General features: G+C 50.0%; 1 protein-coding gene across 4 annotated transcripts in view; it reads left to right on the forward strand.

Moving 5' to 3' along the window:
* Positions 1 to 11,954: 11,954 nt before the first annotated feature.
* LOC134037955 (pleckstrin homology domain-containing family A member 5-like) overlaps positions 11,955 to 17,902 on the forward strand; it is a 40,616-nt gene continuing 34,668 nt past the window's right edge. For all 4 annotated transcript variants that reach the window (XM_062483527.1, XM_062483528.1, XM_062483529.1 and 1 more), the window contains exons 1-3: positions 11,955 to 12,109; positions 12,231 to 12,307; positions 13,105 to 13,162. In XM_062483527.1, the coding sequence (XP_062339511.1) occupies positions 12,018 to 12,109; positions 12,231 to 12,307; positions 13,105 to 13,162 (227 nt within the window). In that variant the 5' untranslated portion in view covers positions 11,955 to 12,017. The remainder of the gene's footprint in view (positions 12,110 to 12,230; positions 12,308 to 13,104; positions 13,163 to 17,902) is intronic.

The following is a 17,902-nucleotide window of genomic DNA, read 5'->3' on the forward strand; positions in this document are numbered from 1 at the left end:
GAAGGAAGGGAGGAAGGGAGGAAGGGAGGAAGAGAGGAAGAGAGAAGGGAGGAAGGGAGGAAGAGAGGAAGGGAGGAAGAGAGGAAGGGAGGAAGAGAGGAAGGAAGGAAGGGAGGAAGGGAGGAAGGGAGGAAGGGAGGAAGAGAGGAAGAGAGAAGGGAGGAAGGGAGGAAGAGAGGAAGGGAGGATGGGAGGAAGAGAGGAAGAGAGGAAGAGAGAAGGGAGGAAGAGAGGAAGGGAGGAAGGGAGGAAGGGAGGAAGGGAGGAAGAGAGGATGGGAGGAAGAGAGGAAGGGAGGAAGGGCCAGATTAAAGAGCACGGTTAAGGCTGAGTCTCCCTCTGTGGTCTAATAAAGATGTTTGCTACAGCCTGCATCAGTCCTCAACACCACCTGTGATGATGAAACACACCTGCTCTCTCCTCCCCTTTTCCTCTCCTCTTCCTCTCTTCTTCCTCTCTCCCCCTCTCTGCCCTCTTTTACCTCCCTCCCCCTCTCCTCTTCCTCTCTCCCTCTCCTCTCTCTCCTCCTCTCTCTCCTCCTTCTTTCCATGTCTCTCTGTCCCATTCTCGGTATTGATATATATATATATATATATGAAATATATACATATAATTTCCTACTTCAAATCCTCTCTCCCTCTCCTCCTCCTCTTCCTCTCTCCCTCTCCTCCTCCTCTTCCTCTCTCCCTCTCCTCCTCCTCTTCCTCTCTCTTTCTTTCTCCCGTCTTCACTCTCATTTCTCGTCTTTAGTCCCAGTGGGTTTCTGTGTTAAGAGCTTCAAATACAAGAACCTTTTCCCAAACCCCCTCCCAACTATCTTCTCTCTTATTCTCTCTGAGAGGCTAAAAGAGAGGGAGAGAGGGAAAGACAGGGAAGGGGAGGAGAGAGTGGAATTGAAAGGAGAGAGAAGAGAGAGATCTACTATGTATTATTTAATACCTACTATATAATTTGTTTTGTGGTGTGTGTGTAAATGTGTGCATGCCTGAGTGTGTTTTTGCTCTCTGTCTGTGTGGAAGGTCTGTCAAGTGTTGACCGTCTCTAGTATGTTGACGTTGGACAAACTAAAGATTTAAATAGTTGGATTACCTGAGTATATTAAGTACTGAAACATTTCCCCAAAACACCCTAAAAAGTGTCCTTTATCACCACGGTGTCCTCTAGACCAGAGATCCACTAAAGCATGTGAGATAGCTACTTCAGAATGATACAAACCAGTTATGCAACATCTTAAGACAAGTTAGGTTACCTTGTTAGTTTAGCACCATCTTATCCTGAGTGCAGTGATTATGATCCAGTTGTGTCCCTGTCTAGCTTGTCATTAGTCTGTGTATAATGAGTTCCTCCAGGAACCATCCTGTAATCACAAAGGCTAATTCAATTGGAGGGAAGATTAATGGAGTTGCTCCCCCATTATGACCGCTGTGTAGATGAAGGAATGACATCCTTCACAGCGGAGGACACACTGCTGCTAGCTCCCCCTCAATCCCAGCGCTGGACGATAAGACGAGCTCCACCTCTCCTCAAGACTGATCCACAGCCATCCAGCCCCTCCATCAACATGAGGCTGATCTGTTCATCCACAGCCCCTCCATCAACATGAGGCTGATCTGTTCATCCACAGCCCCTCCATCAACATGAGGCTGATCTGTTCATCCACAGCCCCTCCATCAACATGAGGCTGATCTGTTCATCCACAGCCCCTCCATCAACATGAGGCTGATCTGTTCATCCACAGCCCCTCCATCAACATGAGGCTGATCTGTTCATCCACAGCCCCTCCATCAACATGAGGCTGATCTGTTCATCCACAGCCCCTCCATCAACATGAGGCTGATCTGTTCATCCACAGCCCCTCCATCAACATGAGGCTGATCTGTTCATCCACAGCCCCTCCATCAACATGAGGCTGATCTGTTCATCCACAGCCCCTCCATCAACATGAGGCTGATCTGTTCATCCACAGCCCCTCCATCAACATGAGGCTGATCTGTTCATCCACAGCCCCTCCATCAACATGAGGCTGATCTGTTCATCCACAGCCCCTCCATCAACATGAGGCTGATCTGTTCATCCACAGCCCCTCCATCAACATGAGGCTGATCTGTTCATCCACAGCCCCTCCATCAACATGAGGCTGATCTGTTCATCCACAGCCCCTCCATCAACATGAGGCTGATCTGTTCATCCACAGCCCCTCCATCAACATGAGGCTGATCTGTTCATCCACAGCCCCTCCATCAACATGAGGCTGATCTGTTCATCCACAGCCCCTCCATCAACATGAGGCTGATCTGTTCATCCACAGCCCCTCCATCAACATGAGGCTGATCTGTTCATCCACAGCCCCTCCATCAACATGAGGCTGATCTGTTCATCCACAGCCCCTCCATCAACATGAGGCTGATCTGTTCATCCACAGCCCCTCCATCAACATGAGGCTGATCTGTTCATCCACAGCCCCTCCATCAACATGAGGCTGATCTGTTCATCCACAGCCCCTCCATCAACATGAGGCTGATCTGTTCATCCACAGCCCCTCCATCAACATGAGGCTGATCTGTTCATCCACAGCCCCTCCATCAACATGAGGCTGATCTGTTCATCCACAGCCCCTCCATCAACATGAGGCTGATCTGTTCATCCACAGCCCCTCCATCAACATGAGGCTGATCTGTTCATCCACAGCCCCTCCATCAACATGAGGCTGATCTGTTCATCCACAGCCCCTCCATCAACATGAGGCTGATCTGTTCATCCACAGCCCCTCCATCAACATGAGGCTGATCTGTTCATCCACAGCCCCTCCATCAACATGAGGCTGATCTGTTCATCCACAGCCCCTCCATCAACATGAGGCTGATCTGTTCATCCACAGCCCCTCCATCAACATGAGGCTGATCTGTTCATCCACAGCCCCTCCATCAACATGAGGCTGATCTGTTCATCCACAGCCCCTCCATCAACATGAGGCTGATCTGTTCATCCACAGCCCCTCCATCAACATGAGGCTGATCTGTTCATCCACAGCCCCTCCATCAACATGAGGCTGATCTGTTCATCCACAGCCCCTCCATCAACATGAGGCTGATCTGTTCATCCACAGCCCCTCCATCAACATGAGGCTGATCTGTTCATCCACAGCCCCTCCATCAACATGAGGCTGATCTGTTCATCCACAGCCCATCCATCAACATGAGGCTGATCTGTTCATCCACAGCCCCTCCATCAACATGAGGCTGATCTGTTCATCCACAGCCCCTCCATCAACATGAGGCTGATCTGTTCATCCACAGCCCCTCCATCAACATGAGGCTGATCTGTTCATCCAGTGCTTTGGATGGTTCTAATCCCACTCTGGACTTCTGGGGAGAGGAGAAGACAGGGGAGAGTCAGCCGGCCGATGTGTGAAAGATCAAGGGGTCAGATGGCTGAGCGGTTAGGGAGTCGGGCTATTAATCAGAAGGTTGTTGGTTCGATTCCCGGCTGTGCCAAATGAAGTTGTGTCCTTGGGCAAGACACTTCACCCTACTTGCCTCGGGGGAATGTCCCTGTACTTACTGTAAGTCGCTCTGGATAAGAGCGTCTGCTAAATGACTAAATGTAAATGTAAATCAAGACAGGAATCAAGTTATTTGGAAAGAGAGATCCAGACAGGATTAGGTAATCTGGAAGGCATTTATTGGAAGAAGAATATGAAATACTGTCAGATTGAGATGTTAAGACCTGTGGTGTTGAACCCTCCCTGGACTGGTGCTGCTGATCGAGGTTCCTTCCTGGGGTCAGACAGGTAGCATGAGGAGGAGGAGGGGCCTGGGGTGGAAGGAGGAGGGGCCTGGGGTGGAAGGAGGAGGGGCCTGGGGTGGAAGGAGGAGGGGCCTGGGGTGGAAGGAGAGAGGGAGGAGATAGAGAAGGAGAGAGGGAAGGGGAGAAGAGTCAGGAGTCAGGACTTGCAGGAGAGAGAGGGGTCTCTGCTCTGTGTGTGTTTGTGTTCTTGGCTGCTCACTTTGTGCTGCACAGATTTGTGATATAAATCAGGTGTTTGTAACCCTGAAATGTGTGTGGGTGTGTGTTTCTTTGTGTGGGTGTGGTGAGAGGATCCAGAGAGCAGATAAACATAATCATTACTCCAGTAATGACACCCAGAGGAGCCCCACCCTGTACACACACACACACTCACACACAAACACACACACTCCCTGTCTGTCTGTCCTCCTTCTCTCTCCCTCCCCTCTCCCCGTCTCTCTCTCCCCCTCTCTCCCCCCCTCTCTCCCCCCCTCTCTCCTACTGCAGCAGGTTAGAACTCCTCTTCGTGTCCCTGGGCTGCCATCTACACACACACACACTCAGAGCTCTGATGCTGTGAGGAGCTGATGCGGAGAGTGTGTGTGTATGAGGATGGGTGTATGAGTGTGTGTGTGAGAGTGTGTGTGTGTGTGTATGAGGATGGGTGTATGTGTGTGTGTGTGTGAAAGAGTGTGTGTGTGTGTGTGTATGAGGATGGGTGTATGAGTGTGTGTGTGAGAGTGTGTGTGTGTGTGTGTGTATGAGGATGGGTGTATGAGTGTGTGTGTGTGTGTGTGTGTGTGTGTAAGAGTGTGTGAATGTGTGTGTTTTACTGAGAGGTGTGTTGAATACTCTTCCTGAAAGTGTCCGCTCTCTGCTCTCCTGGGAGAATGTGACTTTCAGATATCCTTTATTCTCCCCTCCCCTCTCTTCTCCTCTCCTCTCTCCTCTCTTCTCCTCTCCTCTCTCCTCTCTTCTCCTCTCCTCTCTCCTCTCCTGACTCCAGAGACGTAGAGGAGAGAGTTAGGCAGAGAGACAGGTAGACTCCAGAGAGAGTTAGGCAGAGAGACAGGTAGACTCCAGAGAGCGTTAGACAGGTAGACTCCAGAGAGTTAGGCAGAGAGACAGGTAGACTCCAGAGAGAGTTAGACAGGTAGACTCCAGAGAGAGTTAGGCAGAGAGACAGGTAGACTCCAGAGAGCGTTAGACAGGTAGACTCCAGAGAGTTAGGCAGAGAGACAGGTAGACTCCAGAGAGAGTTAGGCAGAGAGACAGGTAGACTCCAGAGAGCGTTAGACAGGTAGACTCCAGAGAGTTAGGCAGAGAGACAGGTAGACTCCAGAGAGAGTTAGACAGGTAGACTCCAGAGAGAGTTAGACAGGTAGACTCCAGAGAGAGTTAGGCAGAGAGACAGGTAGACTCCAGAAAGAGTTAGACAGAGCCCCTGGTCTCCAGTTATACACATCAGGTACAGCAGTCAGTGGATGGCTCGAAATTCCCCTTGTACACATCTTATTATTACTGTAGATGTTCATTTACATTACATTTAGTCATTTAGCAGACGCTCTTATCCAGAGCGACTTACAGTAAGTACAGGGACATACCCCCCCGAGGCAAGTAGGGTGAAGTGCCTTGCCCAAGGACACAACGTCATTTTGCACGGCCATGGAATCGAACTGGCAACCTTCTGATTACTAGCCCGCTTCCCTAAACGCTCAGCCACCTGACTCCCCTTTATGTGAGGAGTTTGTATGTTCACTGTATGTGAACATACACACTGTATGTGATATTACTGTAGATGTTCACATACAGTGTGTATACTGGGAGGGAGAGTGTCTGTTGCAGACAGTCTGGACGTGTTGGTACACACAGACCTGCCTGTGGGAGAACCAAGATCACACACACCCAGAATGCACCAGCAGTTTTCTGGGTCACACACAGGGAATGTAAATCACACATACATAAGGATACTGCCTGCAGACAAACAGAAAGAAATGTTATGTTGAGGAAGGTAACACACACACACACAGACACACACACACACAGACACACACACACACACACAGAGACAGACACACACAGAGACAGACACACACACACAGACACACACACACACACAGACACACACACACACAGACACACAGAGACACAGTGTGATCCTCCTCCCTCCAACAGACATGTCAACTTCATCAACTCTTCAGGAAATGAGAGCAGAAAAAAGTGAGGAGGAAGGGAATCGAGGAGAAAAGAGGAGAGGACAAGGAGAGGAGGAGAGGAGAGGAGAGGAGAAGGAGAGGAGAAGGAGAGGAGAGGAGAAGGAGAAGGAGAAGGAGAAGGAGAGGAGAAGGAGAAGGAGAAGGAGAAGGAGAAGGAGAGGAGGAGAAGGAGGAGAAGGAGAAGGAGAAGGAGAAGGAGAGGAGAGGAGAGGGAGAAGGAGAAGGAGAGGAGAAAGAGAGGAGAAGGATAGGAGAAAGAGAGGAGAGGAGAAGGAGAAGGAGAAGGAGAAGGAGAAGGAGAGGAGAAGGAGAAGGAGAGGAGGAGAAGGAGATGAGAAGGAGAAGGAGAGGAGAAGGAGAGGAGAAGAGAAGGAGAAGGAGAAGGAGAGGAGAGGGATAAGGAGAAGGAGAGGAGAAAGAGAGGAGAGGAGAAGGATAGGAGAAAGAGAGGAGAGGAGAGGAGAGGAGAAGGAGAAGGAGAAGGAGAAGGAGAAGGAGAAGGAGAAGGAGAGGAGAAGGAGAAGGAGAAGGAGAAGGAGAGGAGGAGATGAGAAGGAGAAGGAGAGGAGAAGAGAAGAGAAGAGAAGAGAAGAGAAGAGAAGAGAAGAGAAGAGAAGAGAAGAGAAGAGAGGAGAGGAGAAGGAGAGCAGAGCAGAGCAGAGCAGAGGAGAGGAGAGGAGAAGGAGAAGGAGAAGGAGAGGAAAGGGGAGGAGAAGGAAAGGAGAAGAGAAGAGAAGAGGAGAGGAGAGGAGAAGGAGAAGAGACTACTGTTATTTTATCAGTTTCTTTTACCTATTTTTATCCTGCATCAATGTGATTCAATGTCCAGGGTGGGCATGTGGCAGTTTTGACTGCCTGATAAAGACTTTCATAAATTATATTATATCTCTTGCTCTCTCCCTGTCTCTCACACTCTTTCTCTCCCTGTCTCTCTCTCTCTCTTTCTCTCTCCCTGTGTCTCACTCTTTCTCTCTCCTTGTCTCTCACTCTTTCTCTCTCTCCCCCTCTCTCTCTCAATCTTTGTATATCACTTTCTGTATCTTTCTCTCACTCTTTACTTCAATTTCAATTGGAACAGAGAAAGGGAGAGAGGGAGAAGGAGAGAGAGAAAGAGGGAGGGAAGGGGAGGAAGAATGAGAGAGGAAGAGGGAGGGCAGGAGGGAGGCAGGGAGGGAGAAAGAGAGAGAGACCCACAGGCTAACTGTGTGAAAGCCAAAACAAAGAGTTCCAACAGCTGGTTGATAACACACAGACATCAGCTCCATGTTGATGCCTCCAGTCTGGATCACATGATGAAGAACAGAGGAAAGAAAAGAGTGTTTTTGGAACCCTGGTGAGATTGCGTAATAGAGTATTGAATGAGCTGTGTTTACCTTTGAGAGGCCCCCTCTCAAAGGTTCTCTTCTGCTGGCTCTGCTGTGTGTGTGTGTGTGTGTGTGTGTGTGTATAAGGACTTGGCTGTGTGTCTGTGTGTGTATAAGGACTTGGCTGTGTGTCTGTGTGTGTATAAGGACTTGGCTGTGTGTGTGTATCTGTGTGTGTGTTTTATAAGGGCTTGGTTCTCATATTGTATTGTTTACAACCAGTCCATATCAGGGAAGATCATCAGTTTGTTTGCAACTCTGTCCTGAAGACAACATCTGTCCTTCCCTCTCTCTCTCTTTCTCTCTCTCAACATAGCACTGCTGTCTCTCTCTCTCTCACTCCCTCTCTCTATCTCCCCCTCTCCCCTCTCTCTGTCTCTCAAGAAAGGAAGTGAGAAAGAGAGAGAAGGTCAGATCCTCACTAGTCTCTAGTCTCCAGAGCTGCTCTCACGCAGACAGCCCCCTCTGCCTCCCTGCAGACACCCCTCTCAGATGACCTTCAGTGTCTTGCCTGCTCCCTCTCACCTTCCTCTCTCTCTCTCTCTCTTCCTCCTCCCTCCCTCTCTCTCCTTCCTCTCTCTCTCCCTCCTCCCTCCAGCTAACCTTCAGGTGTGTGAAAAGAGAGACATGTCTGACTGGAGGTCTCTCTGGCCAAACGAACACCCTGCTACAGGACACACAGATCAGGGCCTGTAGCGAAGAGTAGAGGAGAGGATGGGTGGGGGGGGGGGGGGGGAGAGGAGCGGAGGGGAGAGGAGTGGAGAGGTGCACAGCATGGCTAGATGGACTGAAAGGATCTAGAAAGGTTCATCTTCAGGACAAGTGATCTGCCAGTGAGAACACAAACACAAGAATATGGGGAGAGAGGAGAGCAGGGGAGGAGAGGCTGGGAGGTGCTAGGGGGTTAAGGTTGTTGCTAGAGGTCACACAACACTGATGTTAATGTTTTCATTAAGAGGCATCTAAATGATTATGTCAAACACACACAAAACAAACACACAAAAAACAAACACACACGAACACCCACACGTGTGATCATTTGTCTGTGGGCTGTGAAATATTTCTGTAGCCAATTAGTGACAGACCATTTCCTAGTTCTGCAGAGTGACATCATCATTGTCCCGAGGCAGTGTTACTATGTTTGTTACCAGGGACCATCACTGCCACGGCAACCAGCACCTTCCCACTGCTGCTCTGGAAGAGAGACAAGTTAAAAGTTGGACACCGGTGTGTTCAAATACTTGCCCTGTGAATGTGTTAGCAGGTATGTCTGTGTGTGTGTGTGTGTGTGTGTGCATGTTTGTATGTGTATGTCTGTAAGTGTGTCTGTGTGTGTGTGAGAAAGAGAGATATTTAAGCACCTCGCTGGCACATTGTAAGTCAGTGCAGGAAGGTAGACAGTCTTGCCAAGAAGCAACCTTTCAGGAGCGTTTCCTGGGACAGAGCTGTACTCAGGTCCTCTTCATGGTTACTGTTCTGAGAGCTCCACTATGATCCAAGTCTGCACACTCTGGGTTCAAGCTAAATGTGAGTATAAGTCCTTGGAGCTTGTTGTTTTGCTGTTTATTTAACAGCTGAAGAATGTCAAAATGTGTTTCCCATGATGCATCAGTTATAGCCAGCCAGCCAAGCAGTGAGTATTCCAATCATCTCGCCAGCCAGCCATCCAACTAGCTATGCAACCAGCTATCCAGCCACCCACTAAGCTAACTAGCCAGCTATCCAGCCAGCAAGCAAACTAGCCAGCCAGCCATAACTAGCCAGCTATCCAGCCAGCCAGCGCACTATCCAGCCAGCCAGCGCACTATCCAGCCAGCCAGCGCACTATCCAGCCAGCCAGCGCACTATCCAGCCAGCCAGCTGATCAGACAGGTCTGTGTCCATGGCAGGGTTCTGGAGCTGTGCCTGGGAGAGGCCAGATGTTGTGCAGCAGTCTTGCTGGAGTGTTCTGTTCCTCCTCGGCTCCGGTGAGGCCGGCCCAGTCAGCCCTGGTTGGAGTTTAGGGGGAAATAACAATTAGAGGCTGGAATCTGGGAGCACATATATGATCTCCCCCCCCTCTCTCTCTCACACACACACACACACACACACACACACACACACACACACACACACCCTGCTATGGAGAAGGGGGGAAAGGAGCGTACAGAGATGAGAAAGAGGGGAGAGAGAGGGAGGGTGAGGAGGGAGAGTATCAGGGGGAGGAGGGGGAGTGGAGAGAGATGACGAAGAGGAGGAAGAGGTGGGGAAGGAAGAGAGGAGAGAATATCAGGGGGAGGAGGGGGAGGAAGAGGGAGTTGTCCCGGCAGCTCCTGCAGTATCTAAGGAATGTAAACAGAGGAGACTCCATTAGTCTCTAATTCAGCACATTGTTACATCAGATATATGATTCATCCTCTCAGTTCCTCGCTGGCACACTAACTACATGACACACACTGGGACCTGGGCTAGAACCTGGTCACAGTGGAAGGTGGTGTTAGGGTGTTGGGTAGTGTTAGGACATGGTGTTAGGGTGTTGGGTAGTGTTAGGACATGGTGTTAGGGTGTTGGGTAGTGTTAGGACATGGTGTTAGGGTGTTGGGTAGTGTTAGGACATGGTGTTAGGGTGTTGGGTAGTGTTAGGACATGGTGTTAGGGTGTTGGGTAGTGTTAGGACATGGTGTTAGGGTGTTGGGTAGTGTTAGGACATGGTGTTAGGGTGTTGGGTAGTGTTAGGACATGGTGTTAGGGTGTTGGGTAGTGTTAGGACATGGTGTTAGGGTGTTGGGTAGTGTTAGGACATGGTGTTAGGGTGTTGGGTAGTGTTAGGACATGGTGTTAGGGTGTTGGGTAGTGTTAGGACATGGTGTTAGGGTGTTGGGTAGTGTTAGGACATGGTGTTAGGGTGTTGGGTAGTGTTAGGACATGGTGTTAGGGTGTTGGGTAGTGTTAGGACATGGTGTTAGGGTGTTGGGTAGTGTTAGGACATGGTGTTAGGGTGTTGGGTAGTGTTAGGACATGGTGTTAGGGTGTTGGGTAGTGTTAGGACATGGTGTTAGGGTGTTGGGTAGTGTTAGGACATGGTGTTAGGGTGTTGGGTAGTGTTAGGACATGGTGTTAGGGTGTTGGGTTAGGACATGGTGTTAGGGTGTTGGGTAGTGTTAGGACATGGTGTTAGGGTGTTGGGTAGTGTTAGGACATGGTGTTAGGGTGTTGGGTAGTGTTAGGACATGGTGTTAGGGTGTTGGGTAGTGTTAGGACATGGTGTTAGGGTGTTGGGTAGTGTTAGGACATGGTGTTAGGGTGTTGGGTAGTGTTAGGACATGGTGTTAGGGTGTTGGGTAGTGTTAGGACATGGTGTTAGGGTGTTGGGTAGTGTTAGGACATGGTGTTAGGGTGTTGGGTAGTGTTAGGACATGGTGTTAGGGTGTTGGGTAGTGTTAGGACATGGTGTTAGGGTGTTGGGTTAGGACATGGTGTTAGGGTGTTGGGTAGTGTTAGGACATGGTGTTAGGGTGTTGGGTAGTGTTAGGACATGGTGTTAGGGTGTTGGGTAGACTTATTACTGTTGGGTAGGATTAGGACAGTAAGGTATACAGCAAACTAGTAGCATTAGTGTCTGTTTATTCAGGGCCAACAAGGGTCTTATAACAGCCTCTTCTTAGACAGTCTAATGGTCTAACAGATGACAGATTACAGATTAGCTAGATTACTGGAGGGTCCTGGGAGAGCCAGGTCTGGGATCAGATTAAAGTCGTTTAAAGGCTGCAGGCCTGGCAGGAGTGAACGTTTAGACTGACCACAGATCAGCGTCTGCAGAGGAGTTCAGTCTGGGGTCGTCTTCCCAGACCGGCCCTCCTTGGTGTGTGTGTGTGTTGTTTGTGTGTATGTGTGTCCATGTATGTACATGCGTGTTGTTTGGGTGGGAGAGGTTGTGAGACAGTGACCTTGGAGCTTGTGTTGTAATCCTCCCTCCCAGATGGCCACCAGTGACTCAGACAGCAAAACCTGTCATAACCGTTTGACATGTTTAACACGTCCAGAACCTCGCCTGCTAGCTGAGGTGTTTTGGTGCACCTTAGTTGAGATATTTTTGTTCCATGCCGGGTAGCTGGTTAGCTTTGTACTGTGCCTGGTAGCTGGTTAGCTTTGTACTGTGCCTGGTAGCTGGTTAGCTTTGTACTGTGCCTGGTAGCTGGTTAGCTTTGTACTGTGCCTGGTAGCTGGTTAGCTTTGTACTGTGCCTGGTAGGCCTAAACACAGACCGTTCCTTGACCCTGACTACCGAAACACTATTACAACTATGCACTTCTGATCCTACTGTACTTTCAATATACACTATGGGTATGTCGATTTGAATTAAAGCTTTTGCTTACATGATTAAAATGTACATAAGCTGTGAGGCGTGAAACCGTTTGGTTTTCCTTGAGCAACACACCGCTCATTAAACTCATTACCGTCGTGTGTTGGGTGTGAAAGCCAAAACTGCCCCCGCCTCTCTCTCTCTTTTAATAAAAGTTTATCGTTCAATCCTGCAGGCACGCCCCCGCCCCCAGAGGTTCCTCGCGCCCCGTTGCTATGGGTTTCCGTGTACGCGCCGAAGGCACGGCGGCGCGCAGTCCAGACTCTCTCCATAGGAATCGGTAGTCGACGGTTCTCTGCTGTGATAGACATGGCGGCGGACCTTAACCCGGACTGGATCTCATGCCTCCCCTCATCTTGGAGTTATGGGGTCACCCAGGACGGCCGGATATTCTTCCTCAAGTAATTATTCTCTGGATATAACGCGTGGATGTGTGTTTTCGTTATTGTCGACGCGAATATTCCTTCCAGCGTTGTAGGTATGTGCCTCCTCACCTTTTCCCCCGTTTCTTCTCACCACCAGCGAAGAAGCCAAGAGTACAACCTGGCTACATCCAGTCACCAGAGACGCCGTCATAACGGGCCACAGAAACACTCCAGGTAAATGGCTCAACGGCTTTTTTGTTTTTGTTTTAACACTTTGGGAGAGAAACGAACTGGCTCCTCATCTTCACCGCCGCCGCCGTAACAGACGTCTCTCGAGCCTGCTGTAGCGCGCAGACCTTCAGGTTGAGGCAGTTAACGTCACCTGAGCACTGTGCGACACACTTGTTAAAAGTTCTGTCACGTAAACGTCCTCGGGTTTCGCGGGACTGAGTCGGTTTAAGTGACGTTTGGCGTAGCCTTTCAGGGATAGCATTGCGACGAAAAAAATCCTTATCCCCTCCAGCCGCACCGCTGCTGACACTGGGGCATTCTATGCTAGTCTGCGCGGTGTTGTGTCATGTTCTGCAGAGAATGCTCCGGTTCCGTGATGCAGGTGTGCAATGTAACGAATGTACGCAGCAACGATGTCCCATGTGTCACTTGACATGTTGGCATGACACCTTCAACGCAATTAGTGTAGCGGACGCTTCAATTCACACCAGAAGCACGCTTCCCGCGACAGCTGGGACGCATAACATTATGCAAATCGATGTAGAGTGGAAAAAAAAATCTAGTCACGATTAATACCAACGGAATGATTCGGTAGGATGATATTCTCGGTTAAGACTACAACATAAGGGGGACTGGCGTGGCTGTTGATTCCGTGTTAAAGTCTGTCTCTGGTGTTCACGATTTCACTGCAGACCGATGCTTGTGTTTAGCCGCGCTGATAGCAGATCTCGAGGGTCGAGCTGCTGTGCTGTATATGTTCACCATGGCCGTTTCTCTCCCCCCTCTCTCTCCCCCGCTAGATTTGCCGACTGGATGGGAAGAGGGGTACACATTCGAGGGCGCGCGCTGCTTCATAAAGTGAGTTGTGGTTTAAAGCAGCAGTTCTCTGCTGCTGCTTTGTTTGGAAGAGCAGAGCTTTTCATATCTCAGATCAACGCCCACTTCTCCCTCTCTCTCTCTCCCTCCCTCGCTCTCCCCCCCCCCCTCTCTCTCTCTCTCTCTCTCTCTCTCTCTCTCTCTCTCTCCCTCGCTCTCCCCCCCTCTCTCTCTGCTTGCCTGCCCTCCTTGCTAGAGTATTTCGGAAACAGATCCTTCTTACAGCCCACCCTTTCTCCCACCAAATGCTCTCTTTATTTCTCTCTTGTACAGAGCTCTCTCTCTCCCTCGCTCTCTCTCATACAGAGCTCTCTCTCTCCCTCGCTCTCTCTCATACAGAGCTCTCTCTCTCCCTCGCTCTCTCTCATACAGAGCTCTCTCTCTCCCTCGCTCTCTCTCATACAGAGCTCTCTCTCTCCCTCGCTCTCTCTCATACAGAGCTCTCTCTCTCCCTCGCTCTCTCTCATACAGAGCTCTCTCTCTCCCTCAGAACAAGTCCTTTCTGTCAGAGTGGCTTGTTGACAACCTGGTGTGAGACAGGCTGGTGTGAGACAGGCTGGTGTGAGACAGGCTGGTGTGGAACTGGCTGGTGTGAGACAGGCTGGTGTGGAACTGGCTGGTGTGGAACTGGCTGGTGTGGAACTGGCTGGTGTGAGACAGGCTGGTGTGGAACTGGCTGGTGTGAGACAGGCTGGTGTGGAACTGGCTGGTGTGAGACAGGCTGGTTGACAGGCTGGTGTGACTCAGCATGGTGTTAGGGTTAGGCATGCTCACCCAACAGGCTTTACTTGTTGGGATCTGCTCTCCCAACAAGAGAGTGTATGTGTGTGTGTGTGTGTGTAGGGGGGGTGTATGTGTGCGGGGGGAGGGTGTGTGTTTTGGTATGTGTGCATATATGTGTGTGTGTATGTGTTGGTATGTGTGTGTTTTCTGTGTATGCTTATGTGTGCTCCAGTTGGTGCAGGAAGACATTTAGTCAACGTGTGTCTGTATGTATGTCTGGGAGAGGACATGACTTGCTGTTCTTCTTCCTCTCCCTCCTCCTGCTCCTCTTCCTTCTCCTCTTCTTCCTCTCCATCCTCCTCTTCCTCTCATCTCCCTTCTCTTCCTCTCCCTCCTCCTGCTCTTCTTCCTTCTCCTCTTCTTCCTCTCCATCCTCCTCTTCCTCTCATCTCCCTTCTCTTCCTCTCCATCCTCCTCCTCTTCCTCATCCTTCTCTTCCTCCATGTCTATTTACAGGGCAGCAGCTGACATCTAGCTGATGTAGCACACTATAAATATCCCCTCTCACCAAGACCCTACTGTAGTCTGGTCTCTCCTGCTGTAGTCTGGTCTCTCCTGCTGTAGTCTTTGGTCTCTCCTGCTGTAGTCTCTCCTGCTGTAGTCTCTGGTCTCCTGCTGTAGTCTCTCCTGCTGTAGTCTCGCCTGTTGTAGTCTCTCCTGCTGTAGTCTCTGGTCTCTCCTGCCGTAGTCTCTTGTCTCTCCTGCTGTAGTCTCTAGTCTCTCCTGCTCTAGTCTCTCATGCTGTAGTCTCTCCTTCTGTAGTCTCTGGTCTCTCCTGCTGTAGTCTCGCCTGTTGTAGTCTCTCCTGCTGTAGTCTCTCGTCTCTCCTGCTGTAGTCTCTCCTGCTGTAGTCTCTGGTCTCCTGCTGTAGTCTCTCCTACTGTAGTCTCTGGTCTCCTGCTGTAGTCTCTCCTACTGTAGTCTCTGGTCTCTCCTGCTGTAGTCTCTCCTGCTGTAGTCTCTCCTACTGTAGTCTCTGGTCTCTCCTGCTGTAGTCTCTCCTGCTGTAGTCTCTGGTCTCCTGCTGTAGTCTCGCCTGCTGTAGTCTCTCCTGCTGTAGTCTCTGGTCTCTCCTGCTGTAGTCTCTCCTGCTGTAGTCTCTGGTCTCTCCTGCTGTAGTCTCTTCTGCTGTAGTCTCTCCCTGCTGTAATCTCTCCCTGCTGTAGTCTCTAGTCTCTCCTGCTGTAGTCTCTCCTGCTGTAGTCTCTGGTCTCTCCTGCTGTAGTCTCTAGTCTCTCCTGCTGTAGTCTCTCCTGCTGTAGTCTCTGGTCTCTCCTGCTGTAGTCTCTCCTGCTGTAGTCTCTGGTCTCTCCTGCTGTAGTCTCTGGTCTCTCCTGCTGTAGTCTCTCCTGCTGTAGTCTCTGGTCTCTCCTGCTGTAGTCTCTCCTGCTGTAGTCTCTGGTCTCTCCTGCTGTAGTCTCTCCTGCTGTAGTCTCTCCTACTGTAGTCTCTGGTCTCTCCTGCTGTAGTCTCTCCTGCTGTAGTCTCTGGTCTCCTGCTGTAGTCTCGCCTGCTGTAGTCTCTCCTGCTGTAGTCTCTGGTCTCTCCTGCTGTAGTCTCTCCTGCTGTAGTCTCTGGTCTCTCCTGCTGTAGTCTCTTCTGCTGTAGTCTCTCCCTGCTGTAATCTCTCCCTGCTGTAGTCTCTGGTCTCTCCTGCTGTAGTCTCTCCTGCTGTAGTCTCTGGTCTCTCCTGCTGTAGTCTCTCCTGCTGTAGTCTCTCCTGCTGTAGTCTCCGTTCTCTCCTGCTGTAGTCTCTCCTGCATTAGTCTCTGGTCTCTCCTGCTGTAGTCTCTGGTCTCCTGCTGTAGTCTCTGGTGTCTCCTGCTGTAGTCTCTAGTCTCTAGTTGTGTGTGTGTGTGTGTGCGTGTGTGTGTGTAGGTTATACTCCACCACAGGGAAAACTCTGCCGTCCTCCCGCATCCCAGAGAACCACATGGTAGCAGAACCCTCTGGACCTTGCTGGACGCAGCTGCGCACACACAGGGTGTGTGACAGGGTGACAGGGTGACATTGTGACAGGGTGTGTGACAGGGTGACATTGTGACAGGGTGTGTGACAGGGTGACATTGTGACAGGGTGGGTGACATTGTGACAGGGTATGTGACAGGGTGACATTGTGACAGGGTGGGTGACAGGGTGACAGGGTGACAGGGTGGGTGACAGGGTGACAGGGTGACAGGGTGGGGGAGCTGCTTTCTTGATCTGTGATATTTAACTATTATTCCAGGAATCTCTGAATGTGTCTGTCTGTGTCTGTATGTCTCTCTTTGTGTATGTCTCTGTGTGTGTGTGTCTCTCTGCGTGTTTGTATGTGTGTGTTTTTGTGTGTGTGTCTCGACTATCTCTCCAGCTGTTCTGTATGTAGAATGCGTCTCTAGGACTTGCAGTGTTTACTTTTTGTGACAAATATGAATCTCTAAACGGGTTCGCTGCCTAGCATTCGTAGAAAATACAGCAACAAGACTCAGAAACTAGCTACTTCACATACTAGCTACGTCACATACAACATACTGGCTTTCTCACAGAACATTTTATCATGGGCAAAGAGTCCTGGTCAGGTTTCCTGTCGTATGAGTAGGCCCTCAAGAGGTAAAAGCATGGGTTAGCTTGATATCCATCACCATCTATTTAGCTGCTGTAGCCAATAGCTATTTAGTCTGGCTTTCAGCAGCTAACTTTAGATAGCTAGCAACCCGCATGCTAACTGTAGTAGCGGCAAACTGACTAGATTAGCGCCAGGCTGAACTCTGCTAAGCGATGGGGCCTCTGTGTGTGTTCCTCTGTGTGTGTGAGTGTGTTCTCTCTGGGACAGATCCATCTGGGTCGTTGGAAGGGTGGAGTACATCCACTGATGAATCTCTTCCTGCCTCTGCGACACACACACTCTTAAGGGATGTCTCTGTGCTGGCAATGTCTCTTGGCTCAGAGAAGTGACACATTCTCTCTGGTCGTTGTTGTTTGTGTTTCACATGTAACACCTACAGCTGCACACACACACACAGACACACACACACACACACACACACAGACAGACACACACACACACACACACCCACACACAGGGATCTCCACCTCCCTGCCTCATAGCTTCCCTGCCATGCTTTGATCTCATTTGATTGGTTAGTTGATTGGATTGAGAGAGGGAGAGAGGGAGAGGTGTTCTTCTGTCTGGGACCTTAAGGCAAAGAGGTGTGTGATACCTACACCACCTGATCTGTCAGCCGAAGGTTACATGTCACTTCCTCCTCTGAGCTCCAGGAGGTCAACCAGAGGTCAAGGGTCGGCTGATGTGACCTTGGTATTGATAGGCTGGAACTGTGTTACACATACAGACTACATTATAGTGCTTAGCTTGGAACCAACTAGCCTCCCTCCCTTCCCCGGTAGTGGTGTGGAGGGTGGTGTATGTGTGAGTGTGATAAGTGTCTGTGGCCTCTAATCCACAGGAAGTGAGGTCAGGAGCCAGAGGAAACACTGATCTGCTTCCTGTCTCTGGCACTATGCTGTCATGGTAACTGCAGCTTGGCTGGAACCTCTCCCTCCCTTTCATCTCTCTCACCTCCCCTCTCTCTCATATCTCCCTTTCTTTCACAAGCTCACTAACATGCAGCTAATCCCCAGTAATATTTGAGGTATTACCAGTCAAAGCATCTGCTAAGGATTACTGTGTGTGTGTGATATTGTTGTGTATGTGTGTGCAAGTGTATTATTGTGTGTGTATTATTGTGCGCGTGTGTATTATTTTGTGTGTGTGTGTATTATTGTATTATCTTGTGTGTGTGATGACTCAGATTAATGTCTCCATGCAATACAGTTTGATTTCTCTCCAGCACAAAGTTAATTAAGTAGTAGACATGATAGAGAGGATAACATGGAAACAGAGGATGAGAGGGTAGAGGAGAGAGATGAGAGGAGAGGGTAGAGTAGAGAGATGAGAGG

Source organism: Osmerus eperlanus, chromosome 17 (genome assembly GCF_963692335.1).
Source record: "Osmerus eperlanus chromosome 17, fOsmEpe2.1, whole genome shotgun sequence".
In the NCBI taxonomy this organism is placed as follows: Eukaryota; Metazoa; Chordata; class Actinopteri; order Osmeriformes; family Osmeridae; genus Osmerus; species Osmerus eperlanus.